A 19,972-nucleotide genomic window follows, 5' to 3' on the forward strand; every position below is an offset into this window, starting at 1 on the left:
TAATCCATTATTATTTATTAGCTGTACAGCAGTATATTCTCCTTCCCAGCTTTCAAACCCCATTACATATTTTATAACAGTATTTTATTTTTTTCCCCCATGTTGGCTTCCTAAAATAATGAAAAATATCACACAGTACAGCTAAGTACAAAAATGCATCAACCTAGAGTCTGATAGCTAAACTGATAGCTCTCTTAAAAGCGATACATAGAAGAAAAATTTGTTTGAAATCAGCAAGACTGAGGCTCTATAAAAAGCTTACATATTTTAACATGTGACAGTTCATATACAGGCATCATTTGTATTTCACATTATTCCTTTTTTTTCTTTTTGTCTTTATCAGAGATCCAAAATTGTAGAATTACTGACCTATGAAAATTTCCTGGCCCAGGTTTTGAGGGCTGCAGTGACCCACTTATAAATCACCACTTCTGCCTTAACATAGGATTCATAAACACAAAACACAACTACAAGATAGAGCAAAGAAAATGTGGTCGTGAAATTATAACTCAAAAAAAAAAAAAAAGAAGGTTAATTATACACGTTCCAAATGCCAGTTGTGTGTGCTTCAAAACCAGATTTCACCTGTGGGTTTCTCTCGTTCTGCAAGCAATAGTCTGGGTACGTCTCTTCTCTACGTGATCGGTTATCAACAGCTTTTCCAACATTTACACTCCATCAATTCTCTTGTCACTTAGTTTGAAAGGAATTAAAATACTGGGGTTTATTTAAACTGCATTTTTGCATACCTCTTAATTAATGGAAAAAAGATTAAAATGTAAAAAAAAAAAAGTTATTTACAAGCTTGACCATTACAGAAATGCTTTGCAGAACGCAAAGCATATTAAGGACAGAAACCAGTTGGAGCATGCCAAAACTACCGTGTGCAGCCGACTTGGAGAACCGGAGCTAGTCAGTGGGGGGAAAAGCGAAAAAAAAACAAAAACAAAAACAAAAAACATTTTAAAAGTCTAGAACCCTCCCAAGTCTGCATTTACAGTTAAAAACACTACTGAGAGAAGGAGGCTTGAGGACTCTGGGAACTGGAAGGGCAAGTCCGGAGTGGTTTACCGCATACTCTAGTCAAGGCTTCCACTTTTGTATATTAAAACTCGGTGCATGTAAACGCGGCCCTCGGACCAAGCTTTACAATGCAGTTCAGAGCAAAACTAAATCAAGCATCTCACAGGAAACCCTCAAGGACTCCAAAATATTTCCTAATGTTCCATGATCCTGTAATGCTAACATAAAACAGCAAGTTTCTAGTTAAATCACATTCTAACATCATTTTGAAGTTTTTATTTCCCAGTATGTTTGGTAAAATGGTCTAAAATGATGCATTTCCCAAAGCCAAGAAAAAAGGTAAAAGGAAAAATAGATTTGAGCCGCTTAAACACAGCCCAGGCCAGTTCAGTCAGCCAGCGTGGTCTTCCTCCATCACCGGTCCATCATGCTGAGAATCATCTCAGGAGTGAGGTCTCCGTTGGGAGCTTCCACTACAGCAGGCTGAGCTTCCTCTTCTTCCTCTACTGTTTCCGCATCAGGTTCTTTCTTTACTTCCACTATAATATTTTCAATTTCACCAGTGTTCTGGTCTTCAACCTGAATGATTGCTGCAGCTAGAAGAGCAGAAAACAAAGGGGAGAAGGGAAATGACAAATTTTGGGTTTTACTGGTTCCAGAGCTGGCCTGCATGCCTCACCAGCTAACTTTTCGGTAGATATTTAAGACTCTTCCATGGAAAGGGAAGATGAGGCCCCCAACCCACACTCCCACATTAGCAGGGAGCGATTTGACCTGCCACATTCACCCCAGTATCAAGCATCCGTTTCCTGTACAAAGATGTGCTACCACTACAACACTTCCAGGGCACCTTTTGATATTAACGTGATTCAGACAAAGGATTTTGTAGACTCATCAACAAACAAGGCCTTATCAGTGTACGGGCATAAGGCAAAGCTTCAGATTCAGGGGAATCCAGTGATGCTACTGACTAATTCAGCATAAAAATGTTTCCTCAGACTATCTAGGAAGGACAGAGGCCACGCTTCTCGTGCTGAGCAGACAGGCCAAGCCACTGGGGAAACCATCACCCCTGAAGGAAAAAATGTGCCCTTCCTGCTTTCTTCCTAGAATTTTATTTACTTAAACTTTACACAGTTATCACTGTCTATTCTTATGGAGAAAACTCTGTCGAGTCTCAACTACATGAATTGGAATAATACTAAAGAAAAAATACTGTCCTCTCCTTTTAGCCCAGTCTGAAGCGCCCATGTTCCCTCAAGACCAGGAAATCCTTGCAAAAGATGAGTTCTTAGCAAAAGTAGAGTCAAGTGCAGTTATCTACTTTTAAAATAAGCTCACTCGAGGGGAGCAGTTCTCCTGCAAGAACTGCCAAATCCAAAGAAAAAACAGCTCAAGCAAGCAGTGTCACATAAGCTTCAAACAGCGACTTACGCTGGGATTGTTTTGGTTGGGTGGCAGCTTTGCCTGGTGGTCTTCCTCTTCGTTTCTTACTGGGAGGTGGTGCAGGAGCCTCTTGCTCAACTTCTGGTTCAGCCTCAATTTCTACTGCTGTCTCCTCCTCATCTTCATTATCATCCAAATCTGGTTCAGCATTTTCCTCTGTAAGAAACATTGTATCAGGTTAAGTTTTCAGTTTAAACAAGAATGAAACATATCCACCTACAGAGAGAGCACCACCATCAAATCCTCATCCAAAAGGAGTCAAACTCTGATGAGAAAGGCGGTGAACAGGGCCTTCCTCAAGAAGCCGGTGGTACAGAACATCATCCTCACATTAGAGAGAACAAACTGTCCTTCGGAAAGCAAAAGGAAACATAATTATGTTAGATGATGCGATAAAAGCTCCTCTGCACATCCACAACGGGAGCTCAGAGAGACAATGGCTGGAGGGGGACCAAATAATACAATGCTGGGCTACTCCCAGGGCCATCAGAAGAGCCATCAGCCCATCCAAGTCCCACCTGCACAATCCAGAGGAGCACAGGGGTGTTCAATGGAAGGTGGGAATCCAAATCAAGGACTTGTCCATCTTGTCTGGGCCACTCCCCTGAGAGCCATCAACCCTGTAGTCCAGGCATGAAACCCACCGTGATGAGTCACGGGGAGCAGCTCTCCGGTTTCAGACTAAGGGGTGTACGGGGCAGTGCTGGCTGGGGGTGGGACACAACGGTTTGAGGGGAAAGGCAGTTTTGGATCACACAGGACTACTTACAGGATGCTTAGGGGAGTGGCTGAGGTGATTTGGGGTAAGTGTGGGGAAAAAAGTGATTTGAGTAAGTGTGGGGAAAAATAGAGGAGCAAGAGGATAAGAGGCCAGTTGCACGTAAACAGTGGCAGTGACCACTGCAGTATCTCCACTAGCGCTCAAGAGGGATCCAAGAGCAAGTCTCCCAGTCTGCAAGAAACGGCGCTGCCATACTTCAGCCTTTCTCTGTGAAGCAGATAGGAAACCAGGGCAGCACCTCCCAGACACTGGAACTTATGTCCAAGACCTCAAAATCTCCAATTGAATGTGGCAGAACCCCACAAAGATGGGGCGTTCACAGGCGTTACGGGCGAAGACAGCCCTACAGAACACTCACCATGCTTTCCAGCATCATCGACATACAATTTACCAACCAGTGACCAAGATGATCTTCCTTGAGACCTCTCTTCAGAGAGAGGAGAGGTCTAATACGGTATATTTTACAAGGCCCTATCTACTCAAGGGATTTATGATGGCACCTCCCATTCACACCAGCTCTTTGCACCTCATTGCGCTTTGGAGCCGATTCCCATCCAGTAGTCCTCATGGCAAACTGTGGGGTTGGTTGGGTTTTTTTTGCAACTTTTATGTTGTTAACTGAGCTTATTGTTCTACACTTTATTCCTCAGAACACTCTTTAGTTACTAGGTTAGCACAATTGACATGTTCAGAACGCCCTGGGCAAAACCAAAGCAGACAAAAAAACCACTAAAGATCTGAAATAGGATAATACCGTTTGGACAGCAAAAGTGATTGCCCTTAAACTTGTAGGGGTGTCCACTGCATAGAAGAGCAGCTTCACTCGTGAACGGAAGGGCCACTGCATAAGGCATATTTGACTAAAGGGGGGGAAAAAAAAAAAAAAAACCAAGCCCAAACAAACTGCCCCTTACATACACAGCAGCATGTATATGCTGCATTATTTTTACACAGTCACTCAAGGTATATTCCTTAAGTGAAGTTTCCTTCATTTATTTGATTTATCAGGTGCCACCTTTTTAGAGCTTCTTTAATTTCCCCCTTCTCAACTCAATGTCTATCAAATAGGAGTCTATCTAATTTGGGGCAGACAGACCAGATGGGAGACAAAACTAACCTTTCCTATTTGATATTTTTCCCACTAGCACAAGACGGGGCTGTTTCGTCACAGCTTTGCTCACCATTTTTAGATATTTAGCAGTTGCCGAAACTCATGAAACTGCAGATCTAGAGATACGAACAACACTGAATAATGCAATTCTCCAAGCACGTGGTTAGGACCTCCCTTTCTTCCTGCTGCTCAGCTCACATCAGTCAATTCTTCACATCTATCAACCAATTCCTGAGGAAGTCAGCCCAGACTGAGACTGAAGGGATTCTCTCAGTCCCGGAGTCTGAGTCACAATCATACAACGTTCATCAGTTCATCTAACAAGCATGACTTGAGCAGCTTCTCCAAAAGGTGTTTTGAACCCCAGACCATACCAACTAAATAAAAAAATAAGGTTTTTACAATAGGCTAAACTCACCGGAAGCCTACAAATCAGATTTTAAGAGTTAGATACTACAGAATCACAGGTTTTGAATTATGTTCTGTCAAGGCAGTTATATTTTACTCTTCCTGCCTCCGAGATATTTTCATGTTTTACATGAACAACTAGTTACACATGCTTTACTGAACTGATTGTAACACACTTCTTCAAATATCTACCTGCGCTCCTTGATTAATTACAAAAAGTACTTCAAATAAAAGACTAATCAGCAACACTGTTTTTGCCAAACCATCTTTGAACTGGTTGATCTTGAGACTTCACTTGGATATTGCTGCTGAAGATATGACTTAAGTTTTTCCTCCACCAGGATGGAGGACTATGAGTTTTTCCTTCACGAGTAATCCCACAGTGAAGGTTATTGCTACCTGCTGCAACAGTTCGTCATCTCCCTGTGCTGGAGAAGCTTAGAGACAGTATGAAAAGCACACCTAATCCATCTTCTGGCATGCTGGCCAGAAAGCCAAGAGCCCCTTGAAGACCACCAGTATATACGCAAACACATATGTGAAGCGGAAGACACCACCAGCTCCTTGACCCTTTAATTGGCTCAAAAGGCCCGTCCCAACAGTCCATAAATAGGTAACACTTTCTCCACCATTCTCTTGGATCCTGCCAGCCTTCCTGCACAGGAGCGGCCAAGCTATTCAGCATCGGGGGGTTTTGGACACCCCACATGCTACCTAGTAGCGGTGAAGCAGAAGCATGTGCCATTTCATAGCAGCGCACCAGAGAAACACAGTTTCTTTCAAGACACTGAAAACTTCAAAGAACTTCACACAGAGAAGAACAGACAGGACCGAACTGCACAGCAGAATCCATACTGTCCCTCACAGGCACGCACCTGGCCCTGTACTACTGTTTTTTGCTTGCCAACTAGATAAAAGCCTTCAAGTGTGAGGACAAACCTGCAGAACAGGCAAACTAACAGCTAACACACACAGTGAATCACAGCCCTGCAACTCTCAAAGCTACCCAGTTGTTTCTTACCGCTATCAGAGGAATCTTCTTTCTTAGACCGCATCTTTCTCTTTCGGCCACGTTTGCCCTTCTTTGTCTCTCCTCCATTCTCTCCTTCTCCACCATCTAGGCCAGAGCAGTTATCAGCATGTCTGGCCATTGTGTTCTACTCGGTAGAAGAGGAAAAACACAACAAAAAAATATAACATGCATTGAATTCAAGATTAGATGTTCTGGTTCTGTATTTTGCAACACACTTCTGGTAACTTATGGTGGGGGTTTTTTTGTTTGGTTTTTTTTTTCTTTTTTTTTCCTCTTCTTTCTTTTTTTTAAGGAAAACTATTTAAAAGAAATGGCTAAATTCCATTAACTTTTATTCATAAAGTTTCATTTTCACATTGCTCATTATATCAGCACTAATATGGGCTAGTACTAATTCTCAATTATCCCAGGTCTCCCCCTCTCTCTTCCTCTCAGAAAGAAATGCTCTATTTAAAAGATTAGTACCTTGCCCTGTACCTCACCCACCTTTCCTTTTGGGCAAACACATTCCCCTCCCCTTGCCTAAAAGCCTCGTTCCACCCCAAACCTCCACAATTCAAAACAGTATATCCCCTTACCCTGCGAGTGAATGTTTTGCCACACTTGGAACAGACAAAGGCAGCAGGGACAAAGTTGGGATCGTGGTATCGTTTGAAGTGCATATCGAGGAGCTGTTTCTGACGGAAGGTTTTATCACAATGGCTACAGGCATAAGGCTTTTCTCCAGTATGGGTCCGTTTGTGCATGACCATGTGCCGCTCCTGACAGGGACAAGCAAGACACGGAAAGTAACTTGAGAACTCAGAGATATGGATGCAGAAGAGTGGATTTTCAGCTAAAAGGAGGCCAAAACTTTATCCTTGATATCAAGGAAAGGATGATTCTGCAGGAATGTGAGAACATCTTGATTGATGGCATAGTCAGCCCTAGCTACTTCCATCCTGTATGGAGTTTTACCCCTTTGTCAACAGATACATCAAGGTTGTGACTTAGGAGGCACTTCTCCACAAGAGCGCACTACACCATCGAGAAGCAAAGGCCACTGAATTTTCCTTCACACCCTTCAAAAGATTTAGAGAGCTAATTTGATCTTGACAGCTGGTCAAACTTAACAGCTAAGATTTTGACCTCGTATTTCTAGCTCCTGTTCTAACACTCCTAAGGGGTGCCAGTCCCACCAGCTTACCTGTCTGCATGCATAATCGCACTGGTCACACTTGAAGCGCTTCTCATTCTTGTGAGACTTTTGATGCTGTATAAGGGCATACCGCTCATGAAACACAGCGTCACAGTAGCGACATTTCTTGCCCTGCTCGATGTAGGAATGCTGCTTTCGCAAATGGACACCTAGGAAGAAAAGAATCGGAGGCTCTCATCACCACGGCTTTCCAAGCATGAGAGACTAGCCCACAGTCCCTTAGCGTTCTTCCCTCCACATACTCTTAAGCTCAAGGCAAAAGCAAAATCGTTAATTTAGGATTCAACTAAAAACCTAAAAGACTCATAATTAAAAGCAACAATTTCTAAACAGAAAGGTTTTGCAGAAAAACTCCATCAAGTTTTTCCACGCGTTTCCAGATTCGGTTATTAGCTACAATCTGTGCTGATACATTATCAAATGCAAACGTTCTGTATGATCGTCAAATTAAAGCATCTTGTGGACTGTTATGGTTAACTCCACTCCGAACTGCCTGGATACAGCCAGAAGCCAGGTAATACACGCAGGGAAACAGGATTAGAAGTCAGAGTGACAGGGCTAGAAGGCAACAGGGATACCAGCAGATAATCCCCGACAGAGGTTTTAGTCACTTCTTTAAAATCCCCCAACTAAGAGCGTATCACAGCTGCACGGGGTAGTTAGGGCAGACTAAAGCATTATTAGAAGAAATTCTTCACAGCTAACATCAGTTTTCCTCTGTTGTAAATCAGCTCGTTTGCTCCTGACATCAACTGACTGCCATCCTCTCAAACTGCCTCTCCCTGTAGCACTTTACACTTGTCTTTATTGGAAGGGAGCCCGCCTTCCCATTACTTGGGTGATATTCTGTTTATAGACAGAAAGTTCTGCCAAATGGTGGCTTCTTCCTTCTCCTCAGCTGCTCTGGGCGTGATATTATTTTTCACCTTCTTGTAGAACATAGAAGAGAGCTTGCCTGCCGGAATCACACTGGGTACCGCCCACTAGATCAAGACTCCCCTAGTGCAAGGACTCAGGGCTTTTGCGACAACTCAGTCTCTCCTACCCTGTCTGTGGCACACAGCTCCACATCCCGGGAAATTAAACTAATTGGTCTAATTCACACCTTTTAGCTCGATGAAAATATCTCAGCATGAAACTTAACGGCCTCCAATGTGCAGGCTGTCAAGCCAAGTGACCTTTTGGATCTTCAGACCCTAATCCACATGCAGTCGTAATCTCAGTCCAAGTTCAATAAACGCCTCGCGTTTATGGGCCTGAAAACAGTAACTCGCCTTGTACGCTCAGAAAACATGCTGCATTCTCAAATAATGAAAGGAAACTGAAAATTCTCAAAGTTTACAGCAGCTACTGTAAGCTAAAAGCAGTATTACCAGCCACGCATCTAAGCCTGTGCTTCACGTTGTACAGTTACTAGAACTATTAGGTTAAAAAAAAAAAAAAAGACAGCAGTTGAGTTACCTGAACTGTAATTCTGGGAAAGTGTTTTACAGAATATTCACCCAATGGCTACCTTTGTGAGATACATACCCAAGTCACTCTTCCTCGCTATAACAGTATCACAGTGAGGACAGTGAAATTTGGCCACATTCTCTGTGTGCTTCTGCAAAATGTGCATCTTCATGGTACCACTCTGAGTGAAGCGAGCGTGGCAGATGTAACATTCATATGGCTTCTCTCCTTCAGTAGCAAAAGAAAAAAAATAGCACAAGCACTTTTATTAAAACGAAATCTCACCAAAAAGCCACAAACAAAACAACCTCCCAGAAACCGGCAACAGGCAGCTAGTTGACAGAAAGAGTAATTCTAGAAAGAGCTCAACAACTCTTTCTCTAGAAGTTTTAGCTCCAGTGTGCATCTTTCTACAAAGAGACTCCAGTTCAATCTTTAAGCAAATAAGTGAAATTACTATCCTTACTCTGAGAAATTCATGGAAGACCTACACACAGGCTGTCAGAAGAGAGCAAGCGGCATCAGATTTTTTTGGGGGGAGGGATTCTGAATGCTCACATATACATGGCAAGGGCATTTTTTTCGCTTCAATTTTAGCAATATGACTGCAGTAACGCTCTGTGCTGAAACCATCTCTATTTCGATTGAAGAATAAATTTAGGATCTTTACAAAATAACATGCATGAGATGCTTTTGCAACTACATTCAAGCATGAAACAGTAAATGCCTATGAAGTTCAACTGGAAGTGGAACACTGATAACAAGTTTCTTCTGCTCACACTAGAAGAAGTGCCTGTATTTTATCATCTCAGTCAAACTGGAAATCAGAAACCTCCAAGCTCATTTGTCAGTGCAGCAATTACTATCAGGTTATGAATTTACTAGTGCTTACGAATCATGCTGCATTCTAAAGCTACAGACTTGATGAAGGCTTTATTTTAAACTACAGAATAGTATTTCTTTTGCTGTTCCAGAGCGTTGGCACACATTGGGCACGGTCTCAGCACTCCGACGCTAGAACATGAACAACACGCTAAAAAAACGTGGCATCAATACCAGAGTGGGTCCTCATGTGCCTCTTCAGTTTGTAGGTATCCCTGCTGGCATAGCTGCACAAGCTGCACTGGAACGGACGCTCTCCAGTGTGAGAACGAATGTGGCGTTTCAATTTGCTAACCTGGAAATCAAGAGCAAGACTGAGGTTAGCACAGATGAGCAGGTCAGATTGCCAAAAGTACAAGAAATCAGTCAAGAGTTTAAGGCAGTCTATTTTTATTTTTATCTTGCCACTAAAACAAGCATGTTTCAATGCCATTTTTTACACAGCGCATAGCCGCACACTCCTGCCCGCTCTGCTTCCCCTCCCAACCGCATTCCCAGCCTTGCTCAACGCTCACCTTACTGTTATCGACCACCTCAGCATCTGGAAACACACTAAAATTTGAAAGTATCCTGGAGAGACACAGGGGAAGCATGCACCCAAGGAACACTGCAGGGGGTTAGTGTCCCCTGTATAGTATATTTTTTCTCCAAAAGGTGCTTCCTTGGGTTCTCTCCAGTTACTTGGGATAAGATATATCAATTTCTTGCGAAGAACAACAAAAAAAAATCTAGTCCTATGATCAACAAGGTGACTTAATTCCTTTCCTCTCTTGCTTTCATCTAGAAAGCACAAACCCAGCTTAAAGGTCAGCATGAACACAAATGTTAAGGCATTTTCTGCTCAAACATGACCACGCTGCTTAATCACCAACCTACGTCTACAAAACGCAGCAGGAGCTCATGTAAGGACCAACTTGGTTATTCTCTCCTAATGCGTACTATGAAAACCACTGCAATGCAATTCGTTCAGCGCTCAAACCACAGGGCCTGGAATTACAGCACAGCAGCCACAGCGTGGGTGGGGAAAAAAAAGCCCAAAGCCCCTTACTCAACCTCTCCTGCTGTACAGCCTTCTTCCACTGCAGGCATCCCCCTTTTTTTTTTTTTTAATTTTTTTAATTTTTTTTTTACATTATATTGCTTATCATCTTGCTCAAATTTCCTACCGCAATATAAAAGCTGTCCTGTAGCATAAGTACCAATACTGCATAGGGGAGAGCATTCAAGCAAGCTTAATTTACTTGAGCAAATCAGACAATCACCCGATATTAGCAAAGTTGCTTTTCACCAATATTGAGGCAAACGCTCATTAGTTTTGACTACAGTCACCTTAACGGCATGAACAGATAATGGGCAGAATGCACTTTTCTAAAACGGGCTGGCACCTCTCGTCTGAAAATACACCCCACTGCAGCAGGAGATGGCTGCCTCCTCCAACACGGAGCACGCTACAATTCCTGCAATCATCTTGAAGGCCAAATAATTTAAGAAACAATGACAACTATTGTCTCCCAAGAGGAAATGGTTATCACCTAGGATTTCTGTGCTTAAGTGCTCTCAAACTGTTTTCCTACTAACCGAGGAAACCCCACCATTTTCTTCCAAGAGCAGATCCGATTTCAAACTTTTTTTGCTCCGAGCCTTTTAAACAAATGGCCAGAGAGGAAATGCCTAAGAACAGCGTTTCTACCAGATGGTGAACAAGCTTTGAAGCGTACAGGAAAGTATTCAGTGCTGTAACAATTAACTAACATACCTCCACACTAGCATAATCACACATTGAACATTTGAATGGTTTCTCGTGGGTATGTTTGTAGCGGCGATGCCGAACCAACTCTCCACTGGTCACAAAGGCCATGTCGCAGTCTGGGCACTTGTGAGGGCGAGTACCTAATTGTTTGCAGCGAAACAGGAAGACAAATGACATTCAGATTTAGCGACAAAAGAAAATACGGGACAGGTTTTGGGGTGGGTTTTTTTTGTTTGGTTAGTTGGTTGTTTTTTTAAGTGAATTAGCAACATTGCTTTCATGTTCTGGAAGATTAGATTAGACCAACAAGTGATACACACGAGTCACAACTTTTGCATAACTGATGGATTAAAGAGCTCAGAGAATTACTATCCTTTCAATGAGGAAACAGACTCCCTTATTTTCCTATCACTTGGTTATTTACAAATTTCAAACCACCCAGTTAGACATAAGGTAAGTACACAGAAAAAGAGAGAGGTATGAACTATATTTCGTTTTTTTGGCAGAAAGGTCACAACAAGCTTGATTACAGTTCAATTAGCTGTAGTTTGATACCAGAAATATTATTAAAGAGCAACAGAAATGTGCTACTGTTCCTAGCCAAAAGTTTTATTGGTCACGTTTATGATCTATTCCTTGGGGTTAGGTTTTTGTCATGGTTAAACCCCAGCCAGCAACTAGGACCATGCAGCCACTCACTCACTCCTGGTGGGGTAGGGAGAAGAGGGAGAAACAGAAGGGAAAGGGGAGAAAAAAAACCTCATGGGTTAAGATAAAGACAGTTTAATAGAACAGTAATGGAAGAGGAGAATAACAACGATAATAATAATGGTAAAATAGTATACAAAATAAAGTGATACACAAGAAGTTGCTCTCACCACCCAATGACCGGTTGTCCAGCCCATCCCGAGCTGCGATTGCAGATTCCTGCCCCCAGCCAGCCCCCATGGGGGGCTCGTATATATACGAGCGTGGCGCCTATGGTATGGAGCATGCCTTTGGCCAGCCTGCCCGGTCTATGCTCCCTCTCAGCTTCGATGGGAGACCAAAACAGTCCTTGACTAAAGCAAACATTACTTAGCAACAACTAAAAGACTATGTGTTATCCGCATTCTTCTCACACTAAATCCAAAATACAGCAGCTACCAGAAAGAAAATTAACTCTACTCCAGCTGAAACCAGGACAGGTTTTTCGTTATTTTATGTTTAGCTCCAGCCTCATTCTCATCTTCCTCTTTTGCAAGCAGCAGTGGCAACACAAAGCTCAGAACGGAAGTACTAACGCTGAAGACAAATGGAACATTTCTGTAACTTCAGGTAATTTCAGATCAAGCCCAGGATCAGTTTTATTATACCTGTGTACAGGACAAGCTCTGCACCTGACCTGGCCAGGCGAAAACAACTGCATTTGTATGAGAAACAAACAGCAGCACTGCATGGTTTCTTCCTTCATAGCTTGTTCTGTAAGAGGAATTAGATTCAAGATAGATCCATCCTGGTTTTATACCTGTTATAACGACAGATCCTACAAAAGACAACGTAGGCAAAAGCAAGAGTACCTGTGTGAGTGTTGAGGTGGTTCCTCAGCAACGTGACTGTCCGGAAAGCCCTGCCACAGAGATGGCACTTATGTGGTCTTTCATCAGTGTGGCTTTTCATGTGGCGGTCCAAGTTGGAACGACGGGGACAAGTGTAACTGCACAGTTCGCACTGGAATGTCTTCTTTACACCTAGCCATGAAGGAAATCATCTTTACTCAGTGGGCTACTGCATAACATAAAAGAGATCAGCAGGGAAAAGGAAAGGTTCTTGGAGGTGTAACTACTACAAGGAACCATCATGTGCCACTAAATCCGACTGCATATCCTCAGGAACATTCAGTGCCTATTGGCTGGCTTGGCTTCAGTTCTCATTAGTACGCCAGCACTCAACGTTCCTTCTCCACTCTAAAAAGGGGTCCTCAATTTACGGTTTTAAGAAAAAAATCAAACATACCTATTGCTGTCTTTTGCACCATCTACCCTACCCAGCAATTGGTTAGGAAAAACCCACGGAACTAATTATACGTTGGTTTCCTGATGTAAACCACATGTACACAAACTCTTACATACGTATTACAGCAAAGAGAAGAACCTTTTCAATTGTTGTTATAGGGGAATACTAATGCCACAGCATCACGCTCGAGGAAAATGAGCTCTTTTATAGCCTGGATGGAGGAGATGGGAGGTTTGCCCAGGAAACCATAGGGCTGAGTACCTTTATATAAAGCGTAAGTGACACTGGGCATGTAAGCTTTACTCCCACTTGCATCTACTCAGTCACTTCAATCACACTGCAAGGTCCCACCGTAACAAATACATTTTCAAAATCCACTTGCAGATGGAGAGCTTACCTTTCTTCTTAATTTTTGTTGGTTTAGGTGGCTTCATATTGCCCACCACCTTTTCTGCATTGACCTCAGACAACAAACCCTCCTGCTGCTCCTCTTCAAAGTCATACACAGAGACATCCACATCTTTGCCTTCCTCAGTATAACGAAGCTTACTCTTTTTGTTTTTCTTTGTTTTTTTGGCTGGTGGCTGATAGTCTGGATCTTTTTGCCAATTGGGATCTTCCTGTGGCTGAAGTTCACCTTGTTCCAGTGTCTCCACCTCACCATTTGCACCCACTTTCACTACTTGGAAGCCTTCTGGTAAAGGGAGGGTGTGACAGATCATGGGCTCTCCCTCTTGCAGGCCTCCTTTGGAAACCTCATTTTCATAAGCTCCCTGAAGTTCTTCCACAGACGTGGTGGCAACAGGTACAGTCACTGGTACAGGTACTTGGACTAGCTGAAGCTCACCCAGGTTTATAGGCTGCTCTTCCATATTAACAACCTGAAGTGTGATGATCTGCGTGTCATCCACCGTGGCCTCCGTTTCTTGAGGCACTGCACCTTCCATTACTTCAGTCTTCATTTGAAGAAGAGTTGGATCAAGCTGTTCCATCATCACCATCTGCACACCACTGTTGACATCCTGCACTACTTCACCTCCATCTGCTTGGTTTGGTGGTATGTGACAAGCATCGTCCTCCTGCCCACCTTCACGGCGTCTTTGATAGGTTTTTCTCTCTTTCCCCTTAATAAATGTTTCCGATTCCTCCACGATAGCTTCGACTGCCTCACCTTCCATTTCACCTTCCTGCTGTAAAAACAAGAGAATGAATGCCAGACACCATCCAATATATTTTAACAACGCACAAACCCCACAGAGGGACAAACGGCCTAACTGAAAACAACCAGCTCAGCAGCAGCAACGTATTGCGCTCGTATTCAGAAAACAGGACTTGGGAGCTGTAGGTCACCACTAGCCGATTGCCACTGTAAGCCTAGGCAATCACAGAATGCTGCCTGAAGCAAGACAACTGTACCAGTTTCTTGGAAAGGAAGGAAAGCGAGGAGGAGAGATTAAGTGATACACATGTTCCCGTTTCTTAAAGACCGCAAATCCCACTGGCAAGATGTACAGCGGTATTATTCCTTATTGAGCCTGTTTAGTCACTTCACATAGCTTAGCAATATCACAGGCAGTCTTCGGCTACAAATTTTAAAGGAACAAAAATAACATACTGTTAAACGTAAAAAGCCAGCCTTAAAGAAAAGTATTACATTTGAGAACTGCAGGACTTTTCCGGGAAGGAAAAGCACTAAGAATTGTGCACAAGAACTGAAGTCTCACTTGTTCCACGTCGAACAACTACTATTTCCTGTATCTTTAAACTTCACTGAACAACAAAAAAATAAAAAGGACATAATCAAGTAAGTATACTTCTTGTAAGCAGCCTGGAGTTCAATTCCTGCTCCCACTTCTGGGCACCACCTGGTCCCCGAGCAGAGCAGAGGATGATGCATGGTGCCCTCTTCCGGCCGAACAAGCCACAGCAGGCAGCCAAGGCTCAGGTAAAGTATTACTTCAATTTAAATGATGTGGACTCAGCGGGTGGACTCTAATTTCTCATGATACCTGGGTTAAATCCACCCACACGATCATAAACAAGTAACAATACCGAAGCTCAGCATTTGGGTGGGCCTTAACTGTAACGCTGTAAGTAGTCACATGCAAGCGTAACATGGAATTCTTCCTCCTCAGACCATCCAGCATTCTTCTCTGTACTCAGGGTAAGAGACGGAATTCCTGTGTTATGCTGAAGGAAGGTTGGTTCAAGAATAATAACAGCTAAAAGAAATTATTATTTTGCAGCTATGTCTTTTTCCCCCAAACAAAAATAATAAAAAAATCACAGTAAAGGAATATTTCACAAATGTATCTGTTTCAGGTGGTTTACTTGGGAAAAATGAGAGCAGATTCCACAACCATGTCAAATGTATTCCCTGTATCAGGATACAATTTATTATTAACCCTCACTTAAGTGCTAAAAAAGTACCAAAGTCAATTTTACTGCTGAAACAAGAATCAAAAACGTCAGTTTCCTTACAAACCTTGTGATAAAGTTGCGATTCCAATTCCAGATTTGATAAGAGAATTCCACATTGTCCTATTAGCCTGCCTGGCCTCTCAGACTGGCTAACCAAATCCATTTATCCTGTCTTGTGAACTCAACACTTAAATCTCACATCGTACTAACTTCAAATATCTACACTTAATCTTACATATTAATTTTTGGAAATACATAAACATGAAACGCAGGCTTCATTAGCTCTAAGAATTACAAGACACAGGAATTGTTATTTTCAGAGAGTCCTTGCTTTTACGTACTGCCTTTTCCAGCATCCTCCGCTAACGCTGTCAGAACAATCTAGCTCATATTGTTCTTCACCCTGCTCAGACTAGGGACATCTATTACTGTGCCGTCTTGATATTCACTATGTCGTGGGCAGCAGCAGTCTCCAGGGGGCACCAGATACCCAGAAATAGTGACATATGGCTTCATGCGCACTCCCTGCAGGGATCCGGCCTCTCCTCTCCTTTACTACCCATCAGCTTTTCAAGCCAGAGCAAATCCATATGGACAAACAGCTGAAGTACACAAGATGATGCAAGTACTTAACACTAGGCAGCAAGCGATCAGAACGGAGTGCTGGTCTTTGGCCTACAGCAACTGTGAAGCGATCAGAGCAAACTGTTTGTCAATTATCTCAAGTATTTGCAGAGAGAAAGGAGAAGAAGCCTTTTCAGGTGACCAGAAGTCTCTGAACAAGTAAAAGAAGGACAGAGCTAAACAAAATATAAAAATGTGGCAAATGGCTGGGGGATAGTAACAAAAGACTTAAGACGGAGGGAAAAATTGGCAAAAGCCCATCCGCAGAGTGAATGCAATTCCATTTTGGTGCCTTGTAGAGGAACAGAGCAGAGGTCGGCAACCCTAACAGGCAGGTCTGAGCAAAGGGGGGGCTCTCATAAGGACCTTCACATTAACTGCCAACATCAAAGTTAGTAACAAGCCTGCTAAGTCACCCAAAAGCAAGCCAAGATTTGCCAGTGTCCTCTAGGATCCTGCAGAAGCAGATCCTCCAGTGGACCGGTATGCATCATCTCAGACTTGCACACCAGAAAATCCTGTGTCCACCGAGGAAGAGGTCACTCACTCATACACATGAAGACTTTGGGATAGGGCTCATGTTGTCAGGAAAGTTTGCCAGCCTAGGAATTCGGGTTTACACTGAGACCAAAGAGAGGAGGGCACAGAGATGCTGGGAGGGCTGGAGCCCCTCTGCTGGGAGGACAGGCTAGGAGAGGGGGGGGGGGTCAGCCTGGAGAAGAGAAGGCGAAAAAGGGGAGACCTCAGAGCCCCTTCCAGTGCCTAAAGGGGCTCCAGGAGAGCTGGGCGGGGACTCGTGATCAGGGAGGGGAGTGATGGGATGTCAGGGAATGGTTTTACAGTGAAAGAGGGGAGATTGAGATGAGATCTGAGGAAGAAATTCTTTGCTGTGAGGGTGGTGAGCCCCTGGGGCAGGTTGCCCCGAGAAGCTGTGGCTGCCCCATCCCTGGAGGTGTTCAAGGCCAGGTTGGACGGGGCTTGGAGCAACCTGGGCTGGGGGGAGGTGGCCCTGCCCAGGGCAGGGGGTGGGACTGGGTGATCTTTAAGGTCCCTTCCAACCCAAACCATTCTGCGATTCTATGAAGGCTTTGTTCAAAGGATGCTCACAACGAGGGGTGCACATGTGTGTGAAATAAGCAGGTGGCCTCTTTCAACCATTCAGTAAAGAAACTAAGACAGCCCTATTTCTTCTTTAAGACACACTTCTCTCCCCCCACCACCCCCCCACCCCCGGCAGCAGCCAGCCCGGCGGAGCACTGCTGTCCTCCAGCGGCCACCGCCCGGCACTGCAGCGGCCACCACCACGGGCTGAGCTCGCCAGCCCGGCCTGCTCCCACCCCCACCGCCCAACAGCACCCAGACGAGCTCTTTCCCCGACCGTGCACTGCAGCAGCCACCACCACGGGCTGAGCTCGCCAGCCCGGCCTGCTCCCACCCCCACCGCCCAACAGCACCCAGACGAGCTCTTTCCCCGACCGTGCTAACCTCTGCTGCGGTGGTGGGCTTTGTGCTGCCCGTCCATTTCACCCCTCAATCGCTCTGTCTTAAAGTATTTGCTAGCCTTTTCTCTATTTTTTATTTTTAATATACTTAATCCTCCTTTTTCACAAGGTGGGCTTTAGAGGAAAGTTTTGTATTTACTGGAGGAGTCACCAGAAGGTACCATCAACTCACCGGGTGCCACCCTGCAGCTTGCTGAGGATTTTCCGTTTCTGCTAATTTTAACGGAAGCGCACCTTCCTCAACTTTTTACAGATTTACCCTCCTAAAAATTACCCAGCCAAGTTCTGAGACAAAGTTTCCGCTATTTTGGAGAACACCTGTCATTTGCTACAACTAAAACCATTATAGCAGAACACCAGGAATAAAAACTGCCAAATGTATTTTCTCTTACCATTCTCCCAAACTTTTATTTCTGGTTTTTATCTTCAGCTCTCTTCCTACCAGTTACTGTACTTTATAACAATAGCTTAGTTCCACAATGACTGAGTCTAAAAAGGAAAACAAAGCAGCAGGTTAACAGAAGATGATTTAGTAAACCAAGACTGAAAAAACCAAAACAACCTCTAAACAAAAAAACTGAAAGAGAACTTCCAGAAGGAGAGTGACCAAGAAAAGACCAAAGAACATCTGAAATCAACACAATTCCCAGGTGTTCCCAGCTCAAGCTAGTCCTTACACAGGGTCTCGCTCAACGGGCTCTGCCAACTCCAGTGAGACACGCTGCGTCACCCAACAGCTCAGCACGCTGTCACAATCCAATTAGGCAGGTAAGAAGTTGTGACGTCCAAACAAGAGACCTAAGCTTTCTCAAATAACTGCTGGGCCGCTCATCTGAAAACATAAGAAGTCACCTAAGAAATAAGATGGGGTATGCATTTGATACAACTGACATCTTATTCCATCAGAAGAAATCAAAAGGTTGCTTGAGAGAACGTAATTTAAAGCCAACTAGCCCTACTGACTGCAGCCTCAGCCAAACCGCAACACGACATTTTGCCGTTCGAGGTCCCTTCCAAAGGCCTCACACAAAACCAGCAAGGTGTTCGTCTTGAAGGTATAAGCTCTTTGTATTCAGGAAGATGATTTAAGAACACTTCCAAGACGGCAAGGCTGATAAACCCCCCCACACATCGCCACAAAAATACCGACAGACATGGCATTCAATTAACGCAATCCTACAAAATCTGAATTGTAGAAGTATTAAAGACAACTTGCTGTAGATGTCAACGCAGACAGCACAAACCCAGAGACAGATGTTTACGTATTAAGATGGCTAGTGCCCTTGCGTGTTTTTCTAGCTGGGTTATTTATAATAAAACTACAGGCACAAAGAGGCATTCGCCTGCCTCTCAGCTAATGTTAAAAACAACAAACCCTGAACTGCATCAAGCTTCAGGGACCAAACAGCAGCAAAGTATTTATTTTTTGCCAAGCAAGGCACAGTCTCATTAAAAACTGTGGGACATTCAAAGCAATTGAAAAGTAGATTCAGTGCTGTAAGATATAGTTTGCTTCGGGAAAAAATAATAAAAATAATAATAAAAATATCAATAAAAACCAATGAAGCTAGCTGTCAATAAATTTTTGACATTCATAAAATAATGAAAATATCGGCAGCTACATTAGTGCAAGCAAAAAAAACCAACCCTGCAACACAGACTTTGTACTCAAGTCAATCCACATACACATCCCACTTCAAAATTGTCATGGCTTTGACGCTTACGGATTAGACACTTATTAAAATTGATACAGGAGTGGAAATAAAGCATCATGTTACAACATGGGAGACATGTTTCTCCTGCATACCCTGCAAACCTTTGAAAGTTGAAGAGAGAAATAAGCAAAAATTTCACCAAAGAGTCTATAGTTATGCAGTGTTTCTGCCACTTAAAGCAAGAGAAAGATTTAAAAAAAAATTACAGCCAACAGGGTTTGTGGACAAATGGGCATTTTTTTTCTTTTTTTTCCTGCTTGCAGTCAATATGTACATCTATGTAAGTATTTAAGGACATTAGCAGATGCAAAGTAACTGCAGGACTGCTTGGTCATTCTCCTTCCCCATCGTTAAATAGCCATATCTTTCTTCTGAAAAGCCATCCAACTAAGCACAGTCAAAAATAAGGCTGTTTAACAGGCAGACAGCCTTTCCATTTCCTCCAACAGGCCTTCCCAGGTAAGAGATGTAACTTTTTCTGAAAGCAAATAGATATACAATCACAGAATTGTTTGAGTTGGAAGGTACCTTAAAGATCAACTGTTCCACCCCCTGCCCTGGGCAGGGCCACCTCCCACCAGCCCAGGTTGCTCCAAGCCCCGTCCAACCTGGCCTTGAACACCTCCAGGGA

General features: G+C 43.5%; 1 protein-coding gene across 2 annotated transcripts; it reads right to left on the reverse strand.

Moving 5' to 3' along the window:
- CTCF (CCCTC-binding factor (zinc finger protein)) lies at window positions 1-14,266 on the reverse strand. Of its 2 annotated transcripts, none has more exons than XM_009892397.1 (10): window positions 13,477-14,266; window positions 12,644-12,814; window positions 11,091-11,224; window positions 9,509-9,629; window positions 8,531-8,680; window positions 6,989-7,149; window positions 6,381-6,563; window positions 5,791-5,926; window positions 2,458-2,625; window positions 1-1,619 (listed from the first exon to the last, which is right to left on the reverse strand). In XM_009892397.1, exons 1-10 carry the CDS (start codon window positions 14,255-14,257, stop codon window positions 1,438-1,440), a joined length of 2,187 nt encoding a protein of 728 aa, XP_009890699.1. In that variant the 5' UTR covers window positions 14,258-14,266; the 3' UTR covers window positions 1-1,437. The 2 variants fall into 2 exon arrangements, with proteins under 2 accessions (XP_009890699.1, XP_009890700.1); XM_009892398.1 differs by having other exon boundaries at window positions 8-1,619; window positions 5,794-5,926; window positions 13,477-14,257.
- Between the last annotated feature and the right edge of the window lie 5,706 nt (window positions 14,267-19,972).

This window comes from Charadrius vociferus, unplaced genomic scaffold, assembly GCF_000708025.1.
Source record: "Charadrius vociferus isolate BGI_N301 unplaced genomic scaffold, ASM70802v2 scaffold1429, whole genome shotgun sequence".
NCBI lineage: Eukaryota > Metazoa > Chordata > Aves > Charadriiformes > Charadriidae > Charadrius > Charadrius vociferus.